Genomic DNA, 21103 nt, shown 5'->3' on the forward strand with positions numbered 1-21103 from the left:
AAGGGATGTTTTCATGACAATATTTGCTCATTATTGTCCAAATTTTGTGTGAAAATCACAAAATCAGACACGACAACCCTAATGCCCACCCCCTAGTTCCACTGCTGCATTGCTCTTTCCCAACTGATGCAGGGATTGATTTTCCCATTTCTTACCACTTGCTAAAAATAGCAAGTGCTATGTTTTTCAACTTGCTAAAATAAATTGTCACTTGCTCAATTTTTTAGTATGTAGTAATATTAAACAATTTAAACAGCTAAAATACAATCAAAAGACAACAAACAACTATTGGTTAGGGCCATAAGGGACAGTATTTGGCGTCTTTGTTTTCTGTTCATTATATCATCAGCGTGTAACAAATGGCCTTGACTCGTAACTGTTCAGTGCCTTCCACTCATGTCAATTCTCATTAAATGATTTGAAATTCCTTCCCCCATTTCCTAACAGTCTTTAAAGAAGCATTAACAACTTGATTAATGAAAATGTTGTTGTTATTGTCCGGCTGGCTTGTGGTGCCACTATCTGCATGATCTAAGCCTACTTCTGAGAGTTTCTGTTTGTTAGTTATTTAGAAAAGCTGTGATTTGTCGACTCGTGCTGGCATAATAAATATTGACCTTTCAAGGCCATTTAATTTTCTTGTGTATTACCTGGTCAGTAAAATGCTTTAAGGCAAGAGAAATAACCCTTGTATCAAGCATTCTAATGATCCTGACGCTGGAAAGTGAAACTTGGCATTTAAAAAAAAACACTTGCTAAAATTTGCCGGTATGATGTAGCTTCAACTCGCTAAATTGAAATTCCACTCGCATTTAGCGAGTATTTCCAGTAAAATTTGATCCCTGTTGATGACTTCTTTTTTTTTTTTTTTTTTTTTTTTAATAAAATCAAAAATATGTACATGTAACTTTGGTAATGTATGACAATGTACTGAAAGTGCATTGTAATATATTAATGTTCATACAATGTATTTACATGTACATGCACATATAAGCCCTGTAAATCTAATTTAATGAACACTTGGCTGTACATGTTGTAAACCATGCAATTTGACTCACAAATATGTGATTTTGTTTAGTTTCAAAATTTTACCTTTTTTGTATCCCCCCCAAAAAACCAACAGATTTACATATTTATTGTACGGCAAAAGTTTTAAATATCTCTTGTTACATGTACATACCACAGTTATTGTTCAGGCCTCTTACATCATTGTACTATTGTATGTAAGGTCTGGTCTTGTATGTGCAAGCTATTGAAATTTTGTTGTAATTTAAATTTTTTATTTTGTGAACATAAACAACAAACATTGATCTTGTTGTAGATTGAAGATCTTGTTAACGATTTAAATCAAATACCCTTATAAAATATCTAGTAAGACATGAAGAATTGATATTTTTTTATTTTATTTTGAAATTAAAACTTACGTTAATTTTAAATAGAAATAAATGTACAAATGTATGTATGGCTAGTGTACACTATTTCTTTCTGTTTTCTACATTTATGTACAGTAATACATGCAGGCTTCAGTGATACATTACAACCAAACATGTAAACATGTCAGTAAAGTGCTAGCCGCCCAGAACAATTTTGATAGTCTTAAGTGCATTTATGTAAAATTCAATTAATTAGACGACAGCTTCTTTTAATATTAAGAACAAACTTTTGTACTCCCCTGACAATTTTTAGCCATTTGTTAGAAAGTTGGAGCTTCATTTTGTACATTATATACATGTATTAGATGGAAACCCCAAATTTCTGGTTGGCAGCTTAGACAGTTGACTACTTATTAGAATTTTGCTCTACATGTACAGTACATGTTTGTACTATGCAACTGTAAGTTTGTATCTCTTTGCCAAAATTTATTAATTTAGGACTTTTTTCGCCATTTTCTTGTTTTTTTTTATTGTATAAGAAATGAAATTGATTCTTAAAAAATTTTTTAAAAATGGGGTGTACATGTACCTCCATCATTAATTACTTGAAAATCATGAATAACCAATCATATTCTTAATAGCAAACTATGGCAGACCTTTCTCCTAACAATTAATTTCCTGTTAAGCCAGATTATTGCTGTATATTTACTGCATCTGTACAACATACGTTGATAGCATAACTACTCTCAAAGAAGTCTGGTACTCAGTAATTTTCAAAACAACATTCACAGGGCATTAATCTACAGACATTTATGCCTCATTTCTAGGAAACTCAAGTTTGTGTCGATTGATCTCGCTCAAGGTGATGTGAAGTTCATTAGCGACAGAATTGTTCTTGTACAGCATTTAACTGTTGCCTAGCAACCAATGTAAACAACATCTTTTTCACACCTCACAATTGGCAGGATTAATTATCACACTTGATTTTGTTTCCCCAGAATATCAGCTCCTAATTTACAGAGTAATTCAAATCATACTCCCTAAGAAAAAAGGATCTACAGTTAGTTAATTTTTCTATGACACAACGAAGTGTGAAGTCAAAAATTCAAGTCTGATGTGATGTATATAAGTCATCATGTGAAGTAATCAATCATTTCTCTGAAGAATGAGCTACAATGTTGTTGTACCTGAAGAATATGCAAAAAATATTCACACACAAGTACATGTAGTGATGTACTTGGAGGAGAATACTGTAAAAGGTATTTATACACATGCACATGTACATGTACATTTGTACTTGAAGTCTAAATGTACATTGTATTTATACACATGTACATATTTAAACATGGTCTAGGACTGCAGTGTTATCTAATTAAGTAATAGGCAGGAACAGGAATTGCATGGTAATTGATTATGTATCAAGGTTTGCTGACTTTGAAACCAGAAGATGAAGGTCATGAAGTGGCTCTTTTTTTCCTGTTCAGCATATGTTTAATGCGTTTTCTGTTATTACAAGGTTGTTACACATTAGTGCATGGGATGTAACAGAAATAGAACACCAGATAAGATTATAAGCATTCTTTAGCAGTTACGATTTGACGTCATGCCCCTCTGTATAATTGATTCCAGTTGGTTAAATTATGACCCCTCTCTAAAAATTTACAATTTGACGTCAGTATGGTTAGGTATTGTAATAAATATTCATAGGTTTTATTTGCCTAGCTCCTCAATAAGTTTACCTTATCTTAGAACTTTTTCTTGTTTGATTCAGGGCTGTTTATTTTTATCTGTGATTCTTGTTTATAACACATTCAGCTATATTTATTGTATTTATTTAAGATTTGAGCAATGCTCAATTTCGTACCTTGCAAGATCTGAACTAAAATAGAAAGTATTTGTAGTTTTCAGTAATCAATATACATACACAAGTACATGCTGTATTCCTGATGCTGTCTGTTGAGTGAAAATTTAATTGGTACACTGTAACAGAGTTTAGTACTTATGCTTAGGAATTCTATAATTTGAACATAGTTGTGCTACTGTCACTGTGGTATACAGAATATGCACGAATGTCCTCCACATAAATACATTATGTATGAAATAGAACAGTGTATACAGGCATAGCTAGCTCTAAAAGCTTGTCTCCAAAAACAACACAGTGCTCATTGTGCATTTAAACTGAAATTCATTTTTAAAAAGCACAGTGCTGTAATGGCATCAGGAGAATTCTGAATGTACCCAGTAAGTGTACTTGTATACATGTACATGTAATATTTACATTTTGTCAAAAGAGTGTCTACTTGGACTTGATGACAAGCTTCTATTTGGTCCTCTTAACCAAATAATTTCAGAAAACGTTCATGCCTCCCTTCCTCTCTAATTTAGCTTATGCCATGTGTATATATACTTATAAATTCTTGATTTACACTAGTGTTGCCCAGTTAATAGCTTATTGCACGCTTTGTAATGATCCAATATAAATCTCATCATCTTAATATAATCTCTTAGGCAGTTTTGTGTGTTGGCCAAATTATTCACCTTTGCATCTCTTTGATGTGAATGAACAGAGCTGGTGCAAGTGTTGCATTGAAGGGTCATTCACTTTAGCACATTGATACAATATGAATAAGCTTGGTTTAATTACTGTGAAAGTACGATTGTTTGTTGGGTACTAATTTCTGTGGTTTTCATGGGTAGGTCAAACCACAAAATTTGGTTCCCAACGAATAGTAGATTCTTATTGATGTGTATACTGGAAATTCAAAAACCACTAATTCATGAATCCACAAACTTGTTTAACTTTCACAGTACATGCGTTTATTACATATGTGATATTGACGTAGTCTTGTACAATTAATGCCACATGTAATTGATTATAGTTACATGTACAAAATACATGTGCAGGTACTATGAAATTCTATATGTTCTATAAGTTATCAATTTTAACTTGGGACAGTTCTTTGAAATGTCTTTTTTAATTGTGGATTCTTTTTTTTTGTGGTTTGTGGACCTGCATGTTCCTTTTGTATATGAAAGAAAAAATAGTTTTAATTTTGAATAATACATGTACATGAAGCCCTACAAAACTTAGTGATATTTCTTTCTCAGTAACTGTTGTAATGACACAACTTTGTCCAGTACATTTATAAAATGCATGTATATGAAACATAATAAATTTACATGTAGGAGCCTGGGAACAATAGATTGATTGTACATTGGAACTGTAATTATGCCTCAGATTCCTAGGTCCTTTGACATTACAGCAGGTTTACAATATGTCATAGAATCCTGGGTCCTGTGACACCATAGCAATTTAACATTATGTCCTAGATTTCCTGGGCCAATGACAAATGCCTTTACTTTAGTTATTGATCTCCATTGTAGTTGAATAGATTTATAATATTAGTGGGTGTTTAATAACAGATAACTAAAGGTAAAAATACCAGGGAACAGGTGCAAATACAGGTGTAACATGAAAATACATGTTTCTACTGAAAACAATTAATATTTTACCTTCAAAATGAGTGGTCACATGTACATGTACAGTAATTGTTTTTGTATTTTATGTATTTTTGTATAACAGAGGACTCACCTTGTGTTTAATGTTTCTCTGTACTCTGATGTATCTTTGTAGCAATTTGCTTGGGTCCCATTAAAGTCATTGTAGAAGCATAGGCAGTCAATGATATTGTTTCTCAATTTTCAATACCACAATGGTCAGACTTGGATTGATTTAGAGGTTGTAGACTTAAACTTTGCAGAAGAGGGGTGGGGCAGAAATATGCATTTTCCAGATGTCAAGACAATAACTTGTTAATTGTTGGTCCAATTTTTATTTATTTTATAGGATTCTTTATGAAAATATCTGCCTGCATTGTTCAATCAGAATTCAGATATTACTTATGGTTTTCGAGTTGTAAGGAGTCAAAAGGGCTGCACCCCCAAAATTTGCTTTTTTTAATATTTGGTCTGATTTTGAAATTTAAAATAATTGGATTCCTTATGAAAAATCCTGTATGCATTTGTCAATCATGTCACAGATATCTCTAACGGTTTTATAAGCAGTCAAATGGGCAACACGAAAAAATCAGGATCTTAATTTTTTATCTGAATTTGTGACCAAACCAGTTGTTGTTTCCTAATGAATTGTAAGTCCTTATGCGTAAGTGTGTCAAAAACTTCTAATGTGTCCACACTTGCCCCATTTGTTCAGGGATTGACCACTGCAGTTGTATCATGCTGTGCTTAAGTTCTTAATTTTCTATAGTATTCAATGCATATTTATGAACTTCCTCACTATAGCATACCAGCTACATGTACAAGTACATGTCACATTCCAGTTGACCAAACATATAGATATACATGTACTTGTTAAGTGTTATTATTTTATATCATTAAACATAAAAATGTCCAATGGGTACTTAGTGGTCAATAAATAATGGAATGTGTCAAAACAATTTATTTTTTATAAGTATAGTGTACTACAAGTACTGCGGTTTAATGTTTGTTTACATTGTACAGTGTAACATTGTACAGTTCATATATGTAACAGTGGGAGAAGACTGTACAATCTGCTTCCATTTAGCCCTCAGTAATAAGTGTGACTCCTGTGAGTTGCTGTAATTACTGAGATCCAAAGGTTTTAAATATTTACATGTAAGGTACAAAATCTGTAGCATATGGTCATCAAACATTTACTAGACTGAAAACAAATTACAGGACACAAAGAATTTAGAATATTTATATAAATCTTTAACAAAATTTTAATAATATTGAAAGACTATGTACAGTGTGTTAAGTACCATTCCAGCTAAGAATCATGCAAAATGTGATTCATGGGTAAAAGCTTACATATTTTTATTTTTGATATTTTATTTGAATTGCCATAGTAAACAGAAATTAACATTCAGTTTTTCATATAACCTGTGTTCTTAGGAGATAAAAATTATATAGAATACACTGTAGAGTTCAAAATTAAGGGAGATAACTCTGCAAATGACACACAAATACAATAGAATCTATGGGATTTTCAATGTTGATTATCTCCTAAGAGCAGGCAGATTGGAATGAATAATTACACATTTCATGGTATAGACCCATAATGCAATTTAATAACAAATATAAAAATATGTAGCCTTTGTTGGGGTGTCACATTTTTCAGATTTTGCATGATTCTTACAAATACAGCTACTTAAAACATCAGTAGAAGCATGAAAACATTTCCACACAATATCGAGGCTGTTAGAATCATAGGTAATCTTGGGTACATGTACATGTAATGATTACACAGTCAATACTGATAGTTTTGGTGGGTGGAGGAAAGGGTTTAGGTTCTAACACTGAAGTAAAAAAAAACTTCTATTGAAGAAACCGACCTAATGCTTTTTAAAAACTTGCTCTCTTATATTGCTCAAGCTAGATGGGTGGGTTCCTAATGTGTGTGTAATAACTGTGTCGATCAAATGAATTTATTTTTACCCTTTGAATGGAAATGTAAATAGATTATAGCATAAAGACAAGAATATTGTATTGATACTGGAGTTGGATGAACTATAATTCTCATTCAAAGATTTCATTTTAATATCATGCCTATTACTTACTTCAGTTTCAATATTTACTCATGATCTAGCAATATTTGGGTACTTTTCGTTGTCAGTCAAAAACATTTTAAATTAATTTATACTCAAGACAGCAGTTAGAAGACCACTGTTTTCTTTATCTTACATCAAAAAGGGTAGTACATTTTTGTATCACTGGTGTGAGTGTCTTATATATAAATACTTGAATATGTATTGTCTCTATTTGGCTGTAAGTGATGTTCATTGAGGTTGACTTAGTGGATATCTTTCTTTAGAAAACCTGGCTGGAAAACTTTATGTTGGTTGCTAGTCTGGTTTTGTTACAAGAACCGTATCAAACCTGTAGTTGTCATAAAGAGAACATTAAGTATGAATCAGGCTAAGCTTCTTCATACCATTGACTAATGTTTTCATGAGCTAGTAAATATACATTTTGAAATAAAACTTGGAAAACCTGTTCTCACTGTGAAAATAAGATGTTGTCTTGTAGAACATGTAAAGCAAGCTTTGAAAAAAAAAGACATTTATCTGTTAAATCTCTGCATCCTTTATGTGAAAACTTTATTTTGATTTTCCACTTCATCATACTAAAGGTATAAATAAAGCATTATAAGCTCAATATAATGGTTGATTGTATACACCACAGCTTTTTGACCTTTCTCAATTCTAGACAGGTGTAAATATAATATACCTAAAATTGATTTCTGATTATCCTCTAGAAGCTTTGATGTAAACACTTGCATGACTAAGATAGATTCAAGAAAGGGTGATCTTTTACATGCTTTGTTCTGACCTAGAATAAATTATTTTGTTTACACCCTAAGGTGTTTTAATTTTATAGTGTTGAAAATTTAGTGAGAATTTGATGTTCCTTAACTTATGCACCTCTTGCATTTTTTAAGGTGGGAGATAAATGTTTTAAGATATGCTTTTCATTTACAATTGTATACTTAAAATATAAATGTAAAATTCACAGTCATTGACGACTTCTCTTAGACTTTTTACCATTTTTTAAAATTCTTGCCAACTTAAATCTCCATTTCACCACCCAGATTATGCCCTGCTCTATATCTCTTTCCCCCTCCAACTTTTGAGTGTATCCAGAAGTTAAATGGTCAGTTAAATGGAAACATGAAGCTTTAATGTCTTTGTGAATTTGTTTGTCTTCCTCCTGCCATTTTCTCATGTTGCCAAAAATAATCAAAGACCTGCAGAATCTTGATGTAAGCACTGTCTACACTGTCATTCTGACAGAAGAACTTTCCTTCCCTTTTTCCTTGTAGCCAAAAGAAATGGCAGACATAAGAAATTTTGAGGATATTAACTGTCTAATGCACTGCCCTTCTCTAAACAAGAAACACTTGCTGCATTAATTAGCTTGGCAGTTGCTACATGTAGAGATGTACATGTAACATTATGTAATGACAGATGAATCTCATAAGCTAATTGTTTCCTCTCTATTTAGTACATCAAATCTTGGTGTCCTTCAGAAATCTAGTATCTTTTTGATGGCACAGAATTTAACCCTATTTTATTATGATAAGTTACACATGTGTTAGTCTGAAGAAAGAGCATTAATTAAGTACTAATTGTTAAGTCTCTGAACAAACAAGATTATTGACTCTAAATAAACAGAAATCTTTGTGAAAAAGGAACAATTATTGAATGTAAGGGGCAGTGGGAAATTTCCTTAACCATATGGGAAAATTTACATTTTGTAAGCTCATTTTTGGTTATATCAGACTGACAAGAACCACTGGTACCAGCAGTGTCTGTTATACATGTATATTAGTAGGACTAGAGTAGGCCTTTGCAACAAAAATTACAAGAGCAAACTCTCAGATTCAAATGTTAAATTTGATTTGTATTGATATAAAGACTCCAAAAGATGAGAGAAAAAAATGCTCAAATATTGTTTGTAGAAAATCAAACTTTACAAAAAGTATGTTGGTACCATGTTTAACCTTAATTGCCATGAGAAAGATTTTACTTCTTATAGAAGTTGCAACCAGTCATGTCTTAGACATGATGATGTTATAGTAAATTGTATATTTTATAGTAGAATATTTAAATATCTCTTTTCTTTTTTTTTCTCAGGAAAAAAATGCAGAAAGTGCCATTGAAGCATTAAAAGAGTATGAGCCTGAAATAGCTAAAGTAGTTAGAAAAAATCATAGAGGAATCCAAAGAATTAGAGCTAGTAACTTAGTCCCTGGAGATATTGTAGAGGTTTCTGGTAAGTGTCTTGTGACATGGTTAAATATTGGATGAATAAGAACCTAGAGAATTATAGCTAGTAACTTAGTCCCCAGAGATATTGTAGAGGTTTCTGGTAAGTTTCTTGTGACATGGTTAAATATTGGATGAATAAGAACCTAGAGAATTGTAGTGAGTAACTTAGTCCCCAGAGATATTGTAGAGGTTTCTGGTAAGTGTCTTGTGACATGGTTAAATATTGGATGGATAAGAACCTAGAGAATTATAGCTAGTGACTTAGTCACCAGAGATATTGTAGAGGTTTCTGGTAAGTTTCTTGTGACATGGTTAAATATTGGATGGATAAGAACCTAGAGAATTACAGCTAGTAACTTAGTCACCAGAGATATTGTAGAGGTTTCTGGTAAGTTTCTTGTGACATGGTTAAATATTGGATGGATAAGAACCTAGAAAATTATAGCTAGTAACTTAGTCCTCAGAGATATTGTAGAGATTTCTGGTAAGTTTCTTGTGACATGGTTAAATATTGGATGAATAAGAACCTAGAGAATTATAGCTAGTAACTTAGTCCTCAGAGATATTGTAGAGGTTTCTGGTAAGTTTCTTGTGACATGGTTAAATATTGGATGAATAAGAACCTAGAGAATTATAGCTAGTAACTTAGTCACCAGAGATATTGTAGAGGTTTCTGGTAAGTGTCTTGTGACATGGTTAAATATTGGATGGATAAGAACCTAGAGAATTATAGCTAGTGACTTAGTCCCCAGAGATATTGTAGAGGTTTCTGGTAAGTGTCTTGTGACATGGTTAAATATTGGATGGATAAGAACCTAGAGAATTATAGCTAGTAACTTAGTCCCCAGAGATATTGTAGAGGTTTCTGGTAAGTTTCTTGTGACATGGTTAAATATTGGATGGATAAGAACCTAGAGAATTATAGCTAGTAAGGGTATTATAGAGGTTTCTGGTAAGTTTCTCTCCGATAGGAAAATTATTGGGATGGGGGAAAAACAGACTTCTTTGAGGGATTTTATTAAGTTTTCCTTGAATAAGTTGGAAGAAATGGAATACTATTTAGTTCTGCAGACAAAATCTCTACTGACTGTATTATACCAAGGTTAAAGAGGACAGGAACAATGACCCAGAAAATTTTGCTGGTAATTATTTAGGTTTTCTGTTGATTTAAAGGTGATCCTTGGTTTTTTTAATGAAAAGAATCCAAATAGTGGTATATAAGAATTAGAGGCTAGTAAGTTGATTACTTGTGAAACATATGATGTACATGTATAAGAGCTGGTCAGTTTTCATTTGTGTTACATAACTGCTATAGTACATGTAGTTATATACAAGTCAATAAGATAAAGATACCTTTTAATACCAAGTGAATTAATACTGACATAAGTTGGTTACAGTTTTTATCTCTTCATTATTATGTGGAAAGAAAGGATGTAATAGGTATATCAGAAATGGAAAATGGTAATAGAAAATTAGAAATTCATTTTGTTTTTAATTTTACACTTTACAAAATCTTTCTGTATGAGGATTTCTTTTAATACTTGAAGGTAAATTTCTTCTACATAAATAACAAATTATATTGACATGGGCTAGAGGCCGTCTCACTCTGTTCAAGTGCCTGTATGGGTTGAACTATAATTCTTGTTCTTTAAATGGTAGATTTTCTTGTGCTTTGCCTTGAGATATGATATTAAGTTAAATGATGGAATAGGGCCTGGTCTAGAAAAAAAACTCTGAGTAGTTTTCAATTTGTTCCAGGTAATCAGACATTTTAGTAGAAATTTTTCTTTTTCAGTGGGAGACAAGGTTCCTGCAGATATTAGAATAAGCACTATCCATTCCACAACTCTTAGAATAGATCAGTCCATTTTAACAGGTAAGGTCAAAGGTTGGAAGTCATTGGTCTATCTGCTATGCACACAATTACAGCCTTGTCTAGCAAATTCCTCCCTTCAAATGTATGTTTACATTTTTTCCATTGTAAATTATAGGTGAATGTGAAAAGATCTGTGCACCAGATTATATAACATTATCAATTTTCATTTAAATTAAAACCACCAGGGTGTCCATCCAAACTATCCTGAGTATGAAAATTCTATGTAGCTTTTAGACAAAGGTCATATCCCTTTACACAGGTATAATAATCTGTACAGTGCCAATATTTCCTGCATCTGTACAAGACAATAAACATTCAACCTGTACAGCATGCATACCTTATCTCAGTATTTCCTGTACCACACATGCTGATATCAGCCTTAATGCAGATAACAATATGTGTAGATGTAGTGTTTTGCAAACATCTGAATTTTATTTTTTCTTCTTAAGGTTGGCCCTACCCAAAATAGCCCTATGCCATCAGTGAGATATTATTGGTCTCTTCTTTAGAACTAGCCCTACTCAAGTTGTATTAGGCCAACAGTAATTTTTTGTTTCTTTCTTCTTTAAGTAGTATAAGGCCAACATGAAAATATTATTGGTCTCTTCTTTTAATTGGCCCAGCCCAAATAGTATTATGCCGACATTAAAATATTGTTGGTTTCTTTTATAAATTGGCTCTACACAAATATAACTTCAGGCCAAAATTCAAATTTTGTTGGTTTCTTTTTTAAATTGGCCCAACCCAAATAGTATTAGGCAAACATTAAAATATTATTTGTTACTTCTTTATCTTCTTACCTGTAGAGTAACCAAATGGGAAAGGTTTCACTGGTTATTGAGCATAACTACAATGTTCATGTAGCCTTAATCATTACAGTTTAAAACAAAGGGAACTTTTATAAATTTGACTTCATAATAGTATTAGAACTATTTACATTTATACTTAAATTCCTTTCCATTATCACTGCCAGGTAGTTGAAGATAACTTTCACTTTTCACAATCAATGTTTTTACCTGAAGTATAGATATTCATAGCCATTCGTGGTCATTAGGAAAAGATTTCACTGGGTTATAATAGCTCTTAATCTGTTAAATATCAGAACTATTGAAAATTTCTGTCTTTTTGTCTGCATACCAAGGATTCTGCAATTGAAAGGATCCATGATATCGAATTATTTCATGCTGATTATTATGGTAAATCAATCATTATAACTCATAATTCTCAAAAAGATTGTGTTAAGTAACAGACTCTGAAGGATAAGTTGGCAACATGATTAAATATGATTTTTTTATAGGAAAGTTAATCTTTAATAATATACATGTACAGATGGTGTATTTAAAGAAAAAAGTAGTAGTACCACAGATATAAACTAGGGCGTTGACAAGACAACACCTTGAACACCACAATTAACAAGTGAAAAACAGAAGCTGCAACACAAAGGAACCAAGAAGTACACACAGAAAAAAAAACAGCACACACTTACACATGTAGTCTAGACCTTATATTGAAGTTCTGGATTAGTACATGTATGATATTAAATAGGATAATAAATAACATGATGTTCTTTATATATATACTAAAAAATATAAAAAAAATTAATATACAATGATCTTTATAAGTGATATTTTACTGATAACCTTTCTGGTAATATTCTACCTTTCTGTTTATCTTATGGTGCAGTAATAATCAAGATTATGTGCATTTAAAATACATGTGTAAAACAATATTGATTTGCCAACAGTTTTACACAAATAAACCAAGAACCATTAAAAAAAAACCTGTAATATTGCTTCAAGTTTGGTAATTGTTTTCTCTTTGCACAACATACATGTAGTTGTAGTTACAGCTATATGCTGTTCCACATGTGGTTCTTGTACATGCATTTGTATGTCAACAATTTGTATTTACAACATATGATGTGTATTCTGTATACATTGACATGTAAAAGGAAATTAACCCTGTGTGTATTGTAGACTGTAATTAAATTGGTTCAATCCATTTATATTTCACTGCTTGTGGCCTAACTTTAAATGACCAAACATGTAGTCATTTAATGACAGTGTCATTAATTTTCTTCAGTTTTACATTATTTATACTGGTAATAGGTTTATGTGCCTGCAGACTTTAATTAATCAGAAGTGGGTATGCAAATAAAATTTTTGGCTCTGAGAATATTTAGTTCTTAAAAGGTACCCAACAGCAGACAAAAATTATACAAGTCTTGATTTTTTGTCTACATAGTTCATTTCATAGCTGGATACTTCTTCTTGTGTATGGAAAACTTGTCATAATTATCCAAGTTGTAAATAGCTAATGTTACTGTACATGGAAAGGAATCCTAACTAACAAATTTCTCCTGACCACAATAAAGTTTGACTTCCTGTAATCCACTTACAACAAGGACTTGGGTGAATGTGTACATGTAACTAATTCTACTGAACTATTTGGATGATATTACAGGGAACCCTATTTAGACAACTTCATGAGTGAAAAGTTCACTAAAATTACCTTATCTGGTGGGTTTCCTGTTTGAGTGGTTTTTGGTGAACCACAAATTATGAATTCTCAACACAATATAAAATTTTCATTGAATACTTAAAATATGCCAAGAAAACTTTTTCAAAGAACTGATCAATGACAGACAATCAAAAAGTAGATACTTGAATATAAAAGTTCCTTCATGGTATACATGTAACATTTTAATTTCTGATACAACAATCTTACATAATACATGTACCATATATACTGTAAATAATATTACTTATTTTCTCTATTATTTTCACAGTGCACAGGAAAGCATGAAAAGTAGTACCAGTGAAATGGATTTTTTACACTATTTAACACTTATCAGTTTTTGAAACCAAGAAAATGTTTATGTGACATTATCTGTGAAAATTAATACATTTACAATACTCATTCTATATATTCCCTATGTATATTTTCAGGAGAGAGTGTAAGTGTCATCAAACATACAGACCCCATCCCAGACCCAAGAGCTGTCAACCAGGACAAGAAAAATGTTCTCTTCTCTGTAAGTTTTCTGCTTATATTTCTCTTAAGGCCATCATAAAAAAAATCCTAGATTCTAATCAAACAGTTTTGTAAATTAGGGGCAGGCTGGTGGGGGAATTATATTTTTTTCTTTTTGTCAGTTTAAGTGAAAAATGCTGTCAATTTGAAAGAAGTTGACCTAAATTTGGAAAAAAAATCAAAATAAAATTTTTCGATAGTGTAAAAAAATTAGGTCAGGAGAGGATGAGAGTCTAGGATATTTTTTATTTTGGCCTTAGCTAGTTTTAATGGAGTCAGGGTTGCTCATTTACTTTTTTATTGTTTGTTTTCCCTGTCTTGCCTTTATTGACAGAATTTATTCTGTTGATTTCCACTGGAATCTTAGTTCTCTTGGTTACTCTTCAACACAGTTGATTTAACTAATATGAGAAAGACACTGCCTGAAACTAAAAAAAAATGTTGTCTTACTTTTGTCATGTGACCAACAAAATTTTTCATGATTTCCATTCTTTTGTATCAGTTTTCTGGAAGGTAATTTTCTAAAATGCTTTCAGTGGTCAACATTTTAGTCTAGAAATCGACATTTTTTATAATCAGTTATGTACAGGTTTGTTTGTTATGTCCATATTTTGTTCAATTGATTTGTTTATTTCAATTTATAGGGAACTAACATTGCCGCTGGAAAATGTCGAGGTATTGTTATTGGAACTGGACTCAACACCGAAATTGGTAAGTCTGTGTGCTGTAGCTAAGGACTGTTTTGCTCTCTGTATAAAACGTATGAATTCCTTTGGTGGCAATTTATTTCTTGTTTTTGTTGTTATAACATCTCTACATGTATCAAACTGATGATTTAACAAAGCGTGAATTAATGCGTTGGTAAGCTGTTAGAGGTTATACATAACTTTACAGGAAATAAGAGAAAAGATATGGTCTTATCTATCAACTGATAGCTGAACAAATTACACAATCATTGAATTGAATATAAATAGAAACACAGTGTAACCTAACAAGCCCATACTGGAGAAACTCAGAAAAAAATGTATGTACTGATGATGAGTTACTTCTTGACTCAACAGCTGATTTCACTTAGTTAATATTACATAATTATGCAATGATAATGGAAAAATAGTGATATGTGAAGCAAGCATTTATCAAAAACCTCGAGAGACAGATAAAAAATATGATGTCTTAATGTAACTTCCTGCTGATGATAAAACAAATTACTACAATTACCCTATTGAATTCGCATTAAGTTCATAACTGATATAAAAAAGAAATAAAGAGATGTAAATGAAAATACCTATATCTACTTTTAAATCTATCTGGAAATGAGTTCTCTTTATGAATCTGGTTTTAGTTGTTGGTTAAGTAAGACTGCTGTATATTGATGTACATGTATGTACATGGTAGAGCTTTCTTGAAAATTTTTGTCTAGAATTGGGAATGACTTGTGTATTTGTTAGATACTTAATTTATGACTGATGTGAAGGGGAGATACATTGTATACAGATTTTTTACTTTGTGACTTTTTTTTTCATAACTTTGACTATCTGTGGATGAGGGTGCTTTAAATAGGATAACAATTTACAATAGTGTTCTGTGTTAGCACTAACAGAAGTTTTGCGCTAAACATGCTATACTGATTACAGTAGCAGAAAAAAAATTGTGTGGCTTATATCCTATACTTTAGATTGGGACTTTCTTAGACTTGATTAGGTGCATCTGGTCTAAATTAGCATTTGGCAATGTGGGTACTTTATAGTACAAACTCTGGGTTTAACATTTCTATAGAAAGAATATAAGAAATAAGAAGTTCTACCATTTTCTAAGTATGTGGTTATAAAACTGGCAAATTTACATGAACTTAAAGTAATTTCCTTAGGTTATATTGAAAGGTAAATTAATTTAAAGATATTCCTTCAAGGTTTCATTAACATGGCAGAAAATAGCTGTATGTTTCTGATGATGCCAAATTAGATACTCAGTTGGCAAACTTGTTCAACATTAATAGAAATAGGCAGTATCACAGAAAAGTCCTGAAGACATTAAATTTATACTGCCAGTCTATAAAATTAGGAACTGCGTAGATCAGGATGGTCTGATGATTAAATATTGAGAAGGCAAATTGTATGAACATAAATAGCAAATAGCTAACAAGATTTTGACATTTGAGCCAAGGAATCTCCTCTATAGATAAGGAAAAAAAAGATAATATTGTTTAATTAATCGCTAATTAACATTCAGCACATGGCTTGGGTACTGTTCCAGATGTAGACTTGCGTCACAGTGATACAGTATACTGCAGATTGTGCACTAATCATGCATCTCCTGTCTAAACACACAGCATCAGGAGAATGACCTTGGGTGCAGCCATTAGTGACTTATAATCTATTGATGATCTAAAGAAGATCACATTATTGGCCTAAGTCTCCTTTCTTGATGTTACAGTGCTGAAAAGATATTTCTTTAGCTTATAAGTTGTTATGAAATGAAATAAGACCAGCTTATCTGTCTTTCTTGTTAATATGCACAAACATTTTTTAGTGCAAAAGGTTCATTGTTTGTAATACCACTCTATGATGTTGAGAAGACTAATGTGAAATGTCATTAAATTCATACATGTACTTACTTTAAAACTTTACATTAATGTAATCAAAATGTTCTTCTTGATTAAAATCATACATGTACTTACTTTAAAACCTTACATTAATGTAATCAAAATGTTCTTCTTGATTAAAATCATACATGTACTTACTTTAAAACCTTACATTAATGTAATCAAAATATTCTTCTTGATTAAATTCATACATGTACTTACTTTAAAAATTTACTTTATTAATGTGTAATCAAAATGTTAATGATGTTAAAAGATATTTATTCTCTTGAAGCTTTGGTTTGCTTGTTTCATCATTAGTATTGGCATCTGCCCCACTATTGGACGTATCAGATTGGCCTTGTACAAAAATAGTTGAAAAATTCTAAAGCTTAAATTATAACTTCACCAATTTTTTCATCAAATAGTGCAAGATATTTTGTGCAAATATGACATATATTTTGGATTTATGGATGCAAATCTATTGGAGTGTGATAATAACATTCAAAATAGTGTTTGCATAAAATGAAAAAAAGAATATCATTAGAGTGTAGAACTTGTGAATTTGAAATATACATTTAGTTTTTTATCTTTAAAATCTAGTAAAACCCATAAATGAATGACTATTACTAAAAAGACTTTGAATATAGATTTGATATTTAACATCTTAAGCAAGAATGAAAACATACATGTTTAGGCATCATATTGTGTTTAAGTATTACATGTATTTTAATGAAACTTGGTGCTCATGTACCCTGTGATACAAATTTGAAAAAAAATATGTAATGTGTTGAGACTGATGACACACTTTTTTGTTACTTTATGTAAATGAATTTAACATATGCATTTAGCTACATAGGCATACTTAAAGATTATGATTCAGCATTTACTTTAGACAAGAAGAATTGAAATTATTGGCAATGTTCTCTTAGCAGTGAAAATTATAGAGCAGCCCTGTATATCTATTACTCCTAAAACAAATTGTTTTAGGCCAAAAAGATAATAGTCTTGTTTCCTGCTACCAGCAAGAAAAACATAGGGTAGATAGGGAAATTATTTTATTTTTCAAAAACCTAATGATGAAAATATCAAGACTTAACAATGTCCATTAAATGTTTAGAGTAGATAGGGTAACAGGAAACAGACATAATTTTTTTTTTGCCTAATGTTTGTATTGTTTGCCTTACTCATAATATTTTGTGCTAAATTTAGCTTCAATGGAAAATTAAACATTGGCAATGGAAAACATAAAAGAATTCCTTCTTTGAACAAGTAATAATTTACTGAAGCCTTCTAACTTGAAGTCATCTATGTGGAAATGAGTTAATTTCGTTGCATAATAAAATAATTACGACTTCAGGCAACTTGGTTCAATTAGATGCATACATTTAATCAGAGAATGTCTTTTACTGTATGTTTTGGCACATGGCATGAAGGCAGGAATCTAATTAAATCTTTGTTAAATATAGCACTTTCATCTAAGTAATGATAGGACTTATTATCCTTATCTTTCCTCATTAAATTTTTCCTTATGTCCTATATTTATATCCATCTCTCCTGTCTTTGTAATGTGCCAATAACTTTTTCAGATATTTGTCTGAATCATGAATTTCAACAACTTTCCTTTAAAGGTATGCAAATTGAAACTGAATTTCTACTTTCCACTAGACTCAGGCATGATGCTAGTGGTGACAGGCAGTCATTATGAAATAACAACTGACAGACATGTCAGACAAATGTTTTGGAAGTTTTTATCTGCTTATGTACAATGTACGAGAAAATGGTCAAATCTGAGTTTCTGTCAGTAGGAAATTTTTTAGGTTAAGATTGGAAAGACCGACTGTGTCATAGCAAGCCCTTTTCAGGAATTAGATTCAATTAAAGAATGTCTGCTACTTACCAAAACCAAAGATTATATGGCATGAAGGCAGGAATCTAAAAATATAGCTTTTTCTTCTATAAATGTTTATATACATGTATATGTCAGTAATCAGTTTGTCATTGAATTGTCTGGGGACTGAACCAGTGTAAGTAGCTATGTATATAGACTTAGGTTTCTAAGATTTTATGTTCTCTAAGACTCATATGAGATTTCATAACTCTTCTCAGATCCATTCATCTTTGATGATCTCACAGTTGATGACCTTCTTTGCCTATGTTGCGCCTTGATGTTCATAACCTGGATTTTGTAGACATGTAGGATAATAGTATGGAGTTTAAACTTAGTCAACTAATAAAAATTTTCTTACTGTGGAAGAAACTCACCTACAGAGTATAAATACAGTAATTCATTGGTATGCTACTTAATTTATACTACCATTATATTTCTAACGAATATTGCCATTGTCATAATCTTGTGATTATGCTATCTGGTAATATGTCTTTCTGTTGTATTCTTCTGCAGTTTCTTTACCTACATAAATTGAACTTAAGCAAAACGCTGCACTTGATAAGTTATTCCTGTAGAAACAGTTCTGCTCAAGTCTTCTATTTATGACATGTGTTTCTGCTGTGTTTTATTACATTACCTTTGTATTTCAGTAATTAGGATATTTCCATATCTTCTGAATGTCTTTTTTTCTATTTCAGTAATTAGGATATTTCCATATCTTCTGAATGTCTTATTCTGATATTGTTTTGTGTCTTTTTGATCTTACACTATGCAGATTATTTATGCCTTTACAATTTTTGGACTTTCATCCCTTGAATCATCTATTGAAATATGCTCTCGACACTTATCTTTATGAAGAGTTAAATTAGCTTTTTGCTGGTTACATCAAAATATCTTTGGTTACAATTCTGTAGCAAATATCTGTACCAGTATTTAATTTTCATATTACTTCCTATCTTTCAAGATTACATGAGAAAAAAATTGCTTTCTCTGTTGGAAAAAATCAGCATTGAATAAAATGGAAGTCTTGAATTAATATTGATAAAATGACTACCTAGTAAAATGTTTTGCTTTAGTAATTTCTGAGCTTCTGTGTGTGCTTTTTAAGTACATGGTAAATGGACAGATATTGTGAAGCATCACAAATGCACTGTGTGTAATATAAATCCAAAATAGTAAATACTTTCAGAAATCACCCTCATAGACACAGATCTCAGAATGACTATGGTTTTCACTGAGTTCCTGTTCATTTTATGAGTTATTTAGGTCATGAAGCATCTTTTCTTTAGTATAAATTCTTAGAGTTTATTTCTGACAGCTAATATAACTTCCCTGCCAACATCTTAGTATATATACATTGTATAAGTTAAATTCCTCAAGGATTTCTGATGATACTGAATCTTCACAAGCTGACAGACAAGTTAAACCTGGGATTAGGAAGGTCTTTAAGTGATGGATGGTTCCTTTGGATGTTAGCAGCTAAAGCAGATCTTTGGATCACACCAGTAATCATAGATACATATTAATTGATTGGCCTTAACAAGAATATGGAATCTTGGGTACAAAAAGGGTTGAGAATAAGAATTATTAAGGAAATTCAGAGATCATCATCACATTTTCAAATAAAAACAAAACAATCAAAATATCATTGAACATATAATTCTATATATTCTGTAATTGGCAGGCAGGCAGTATCTAACCTGTCACTGGCATCCTTTTGATCTTCAGTGAATCTGTAATAATCAAATCCAAGATAGAATTTCTATGCTTGTTAATTTGAAAGCCTGAAACCAAGGTCTGTTTGATTACCCTTAATTTCCTATCAATAAAAACTAATCATCAGACTGAGAGAACTCACAAGAAGGTCATGAGAATACAGAGTTTACAGGGATGTAATGTTTGTTTGGTTATGTTCAACCATAACAAAGTAAATACTGAACAGAAGGTTCAGACATATGGTAGGGATCATAGTGACTTGGGAGATTCTAATGTCTTCTTGCTGTCCATGTTTTGACTATTGGTCATACCCTGCAGTGTATTAGATAATGATTTATTTCTTTGATGTCAGTTGTTGGTTTCCTGTGTTTGTTTTACACTTAAATTGTACCCTCTATTAGCCAAAAGGAGAAATTTGCTGACTCAGCTGAATATGAGAGGGAAGTTGTGAGGACATAAAAACTTGCACAAAGATAAAATTTTAAATTGAAAGTAACTTTAAGGAGTCCATACTCCCAGTTTTTCGTTCAATGTTTAACTATAGTGTGTATTCATTTTGTTTATGTGTTTAAGTTATAGTCTTATGTCTATTTTTTGGGGGGTATAGTCTTGATCCCTGTATCATGAATATCCTGTTTCTCAATCCATAAAACCACAAACCTTAGGAACAGGATATTCATGGTACTAGTACAGACATTAGACCCAAAAAAGATAGAAAAAAAGACCATAATTTAAACAAATAAACAAAAAGAATACACACTGAAGTTAAACATTGAATGAGCAACCTTGACCACCAAAAGCTAGGAGTATGGACCAAGTACACTG

At 31.5% G+C, this 21103-nt stretch overlaps 1 protein-coding gene across 7 annotated transcripts in view; it reads left to right on the forward strand.

Annotated features, from left to right (window-relative positions):
- LOC148608192 (sarcoplasmic/endoplasmic reticulum calcium ATPase 1-like) overlaps window positions 1-21103 on the forward strand; it is a 63353-nt gene that overhangs the window by 4098 nt on the left and 38152 nt on the right. For all 7 annotated transcript variants that reach the window (XM_088545490.1, XM_088545488.1, XM_088545493.1 and 4 more), the window contains exons 5-8: window positions 9050-9188; window positions 10980-11060; window positions 14009-14094; window positions 14738-14804. In XM_088545490.1, coding sequence (XP_088401616.1) covers window positions 9050-9188; window positions 10980-11060; window positions 14009-14094; window positions 14738-14804 — 373 coding nt within the window. The remainder of the gene's footprint in view (window positions 1-9049; window positions 9189-10979; window positions 11061-14008; window positions 14095-14737; window positions 14805-21103) is intronic.

Source organism: Perna viridis, chromosome 9 (assembly GCF_037379345.1).
Source record: "Perna viridis isolate PV_CMFRI_1.1 ecotype Kerala chromosome 9, ASM3737934v1, whole genome shotgun sequence".
Classification (NCBI taxonomy): Eukaryota; Metazoa; Mollusca; class Bivalvia; order Mytilida; family Mytilidae; genus Perna; species Perna viridis.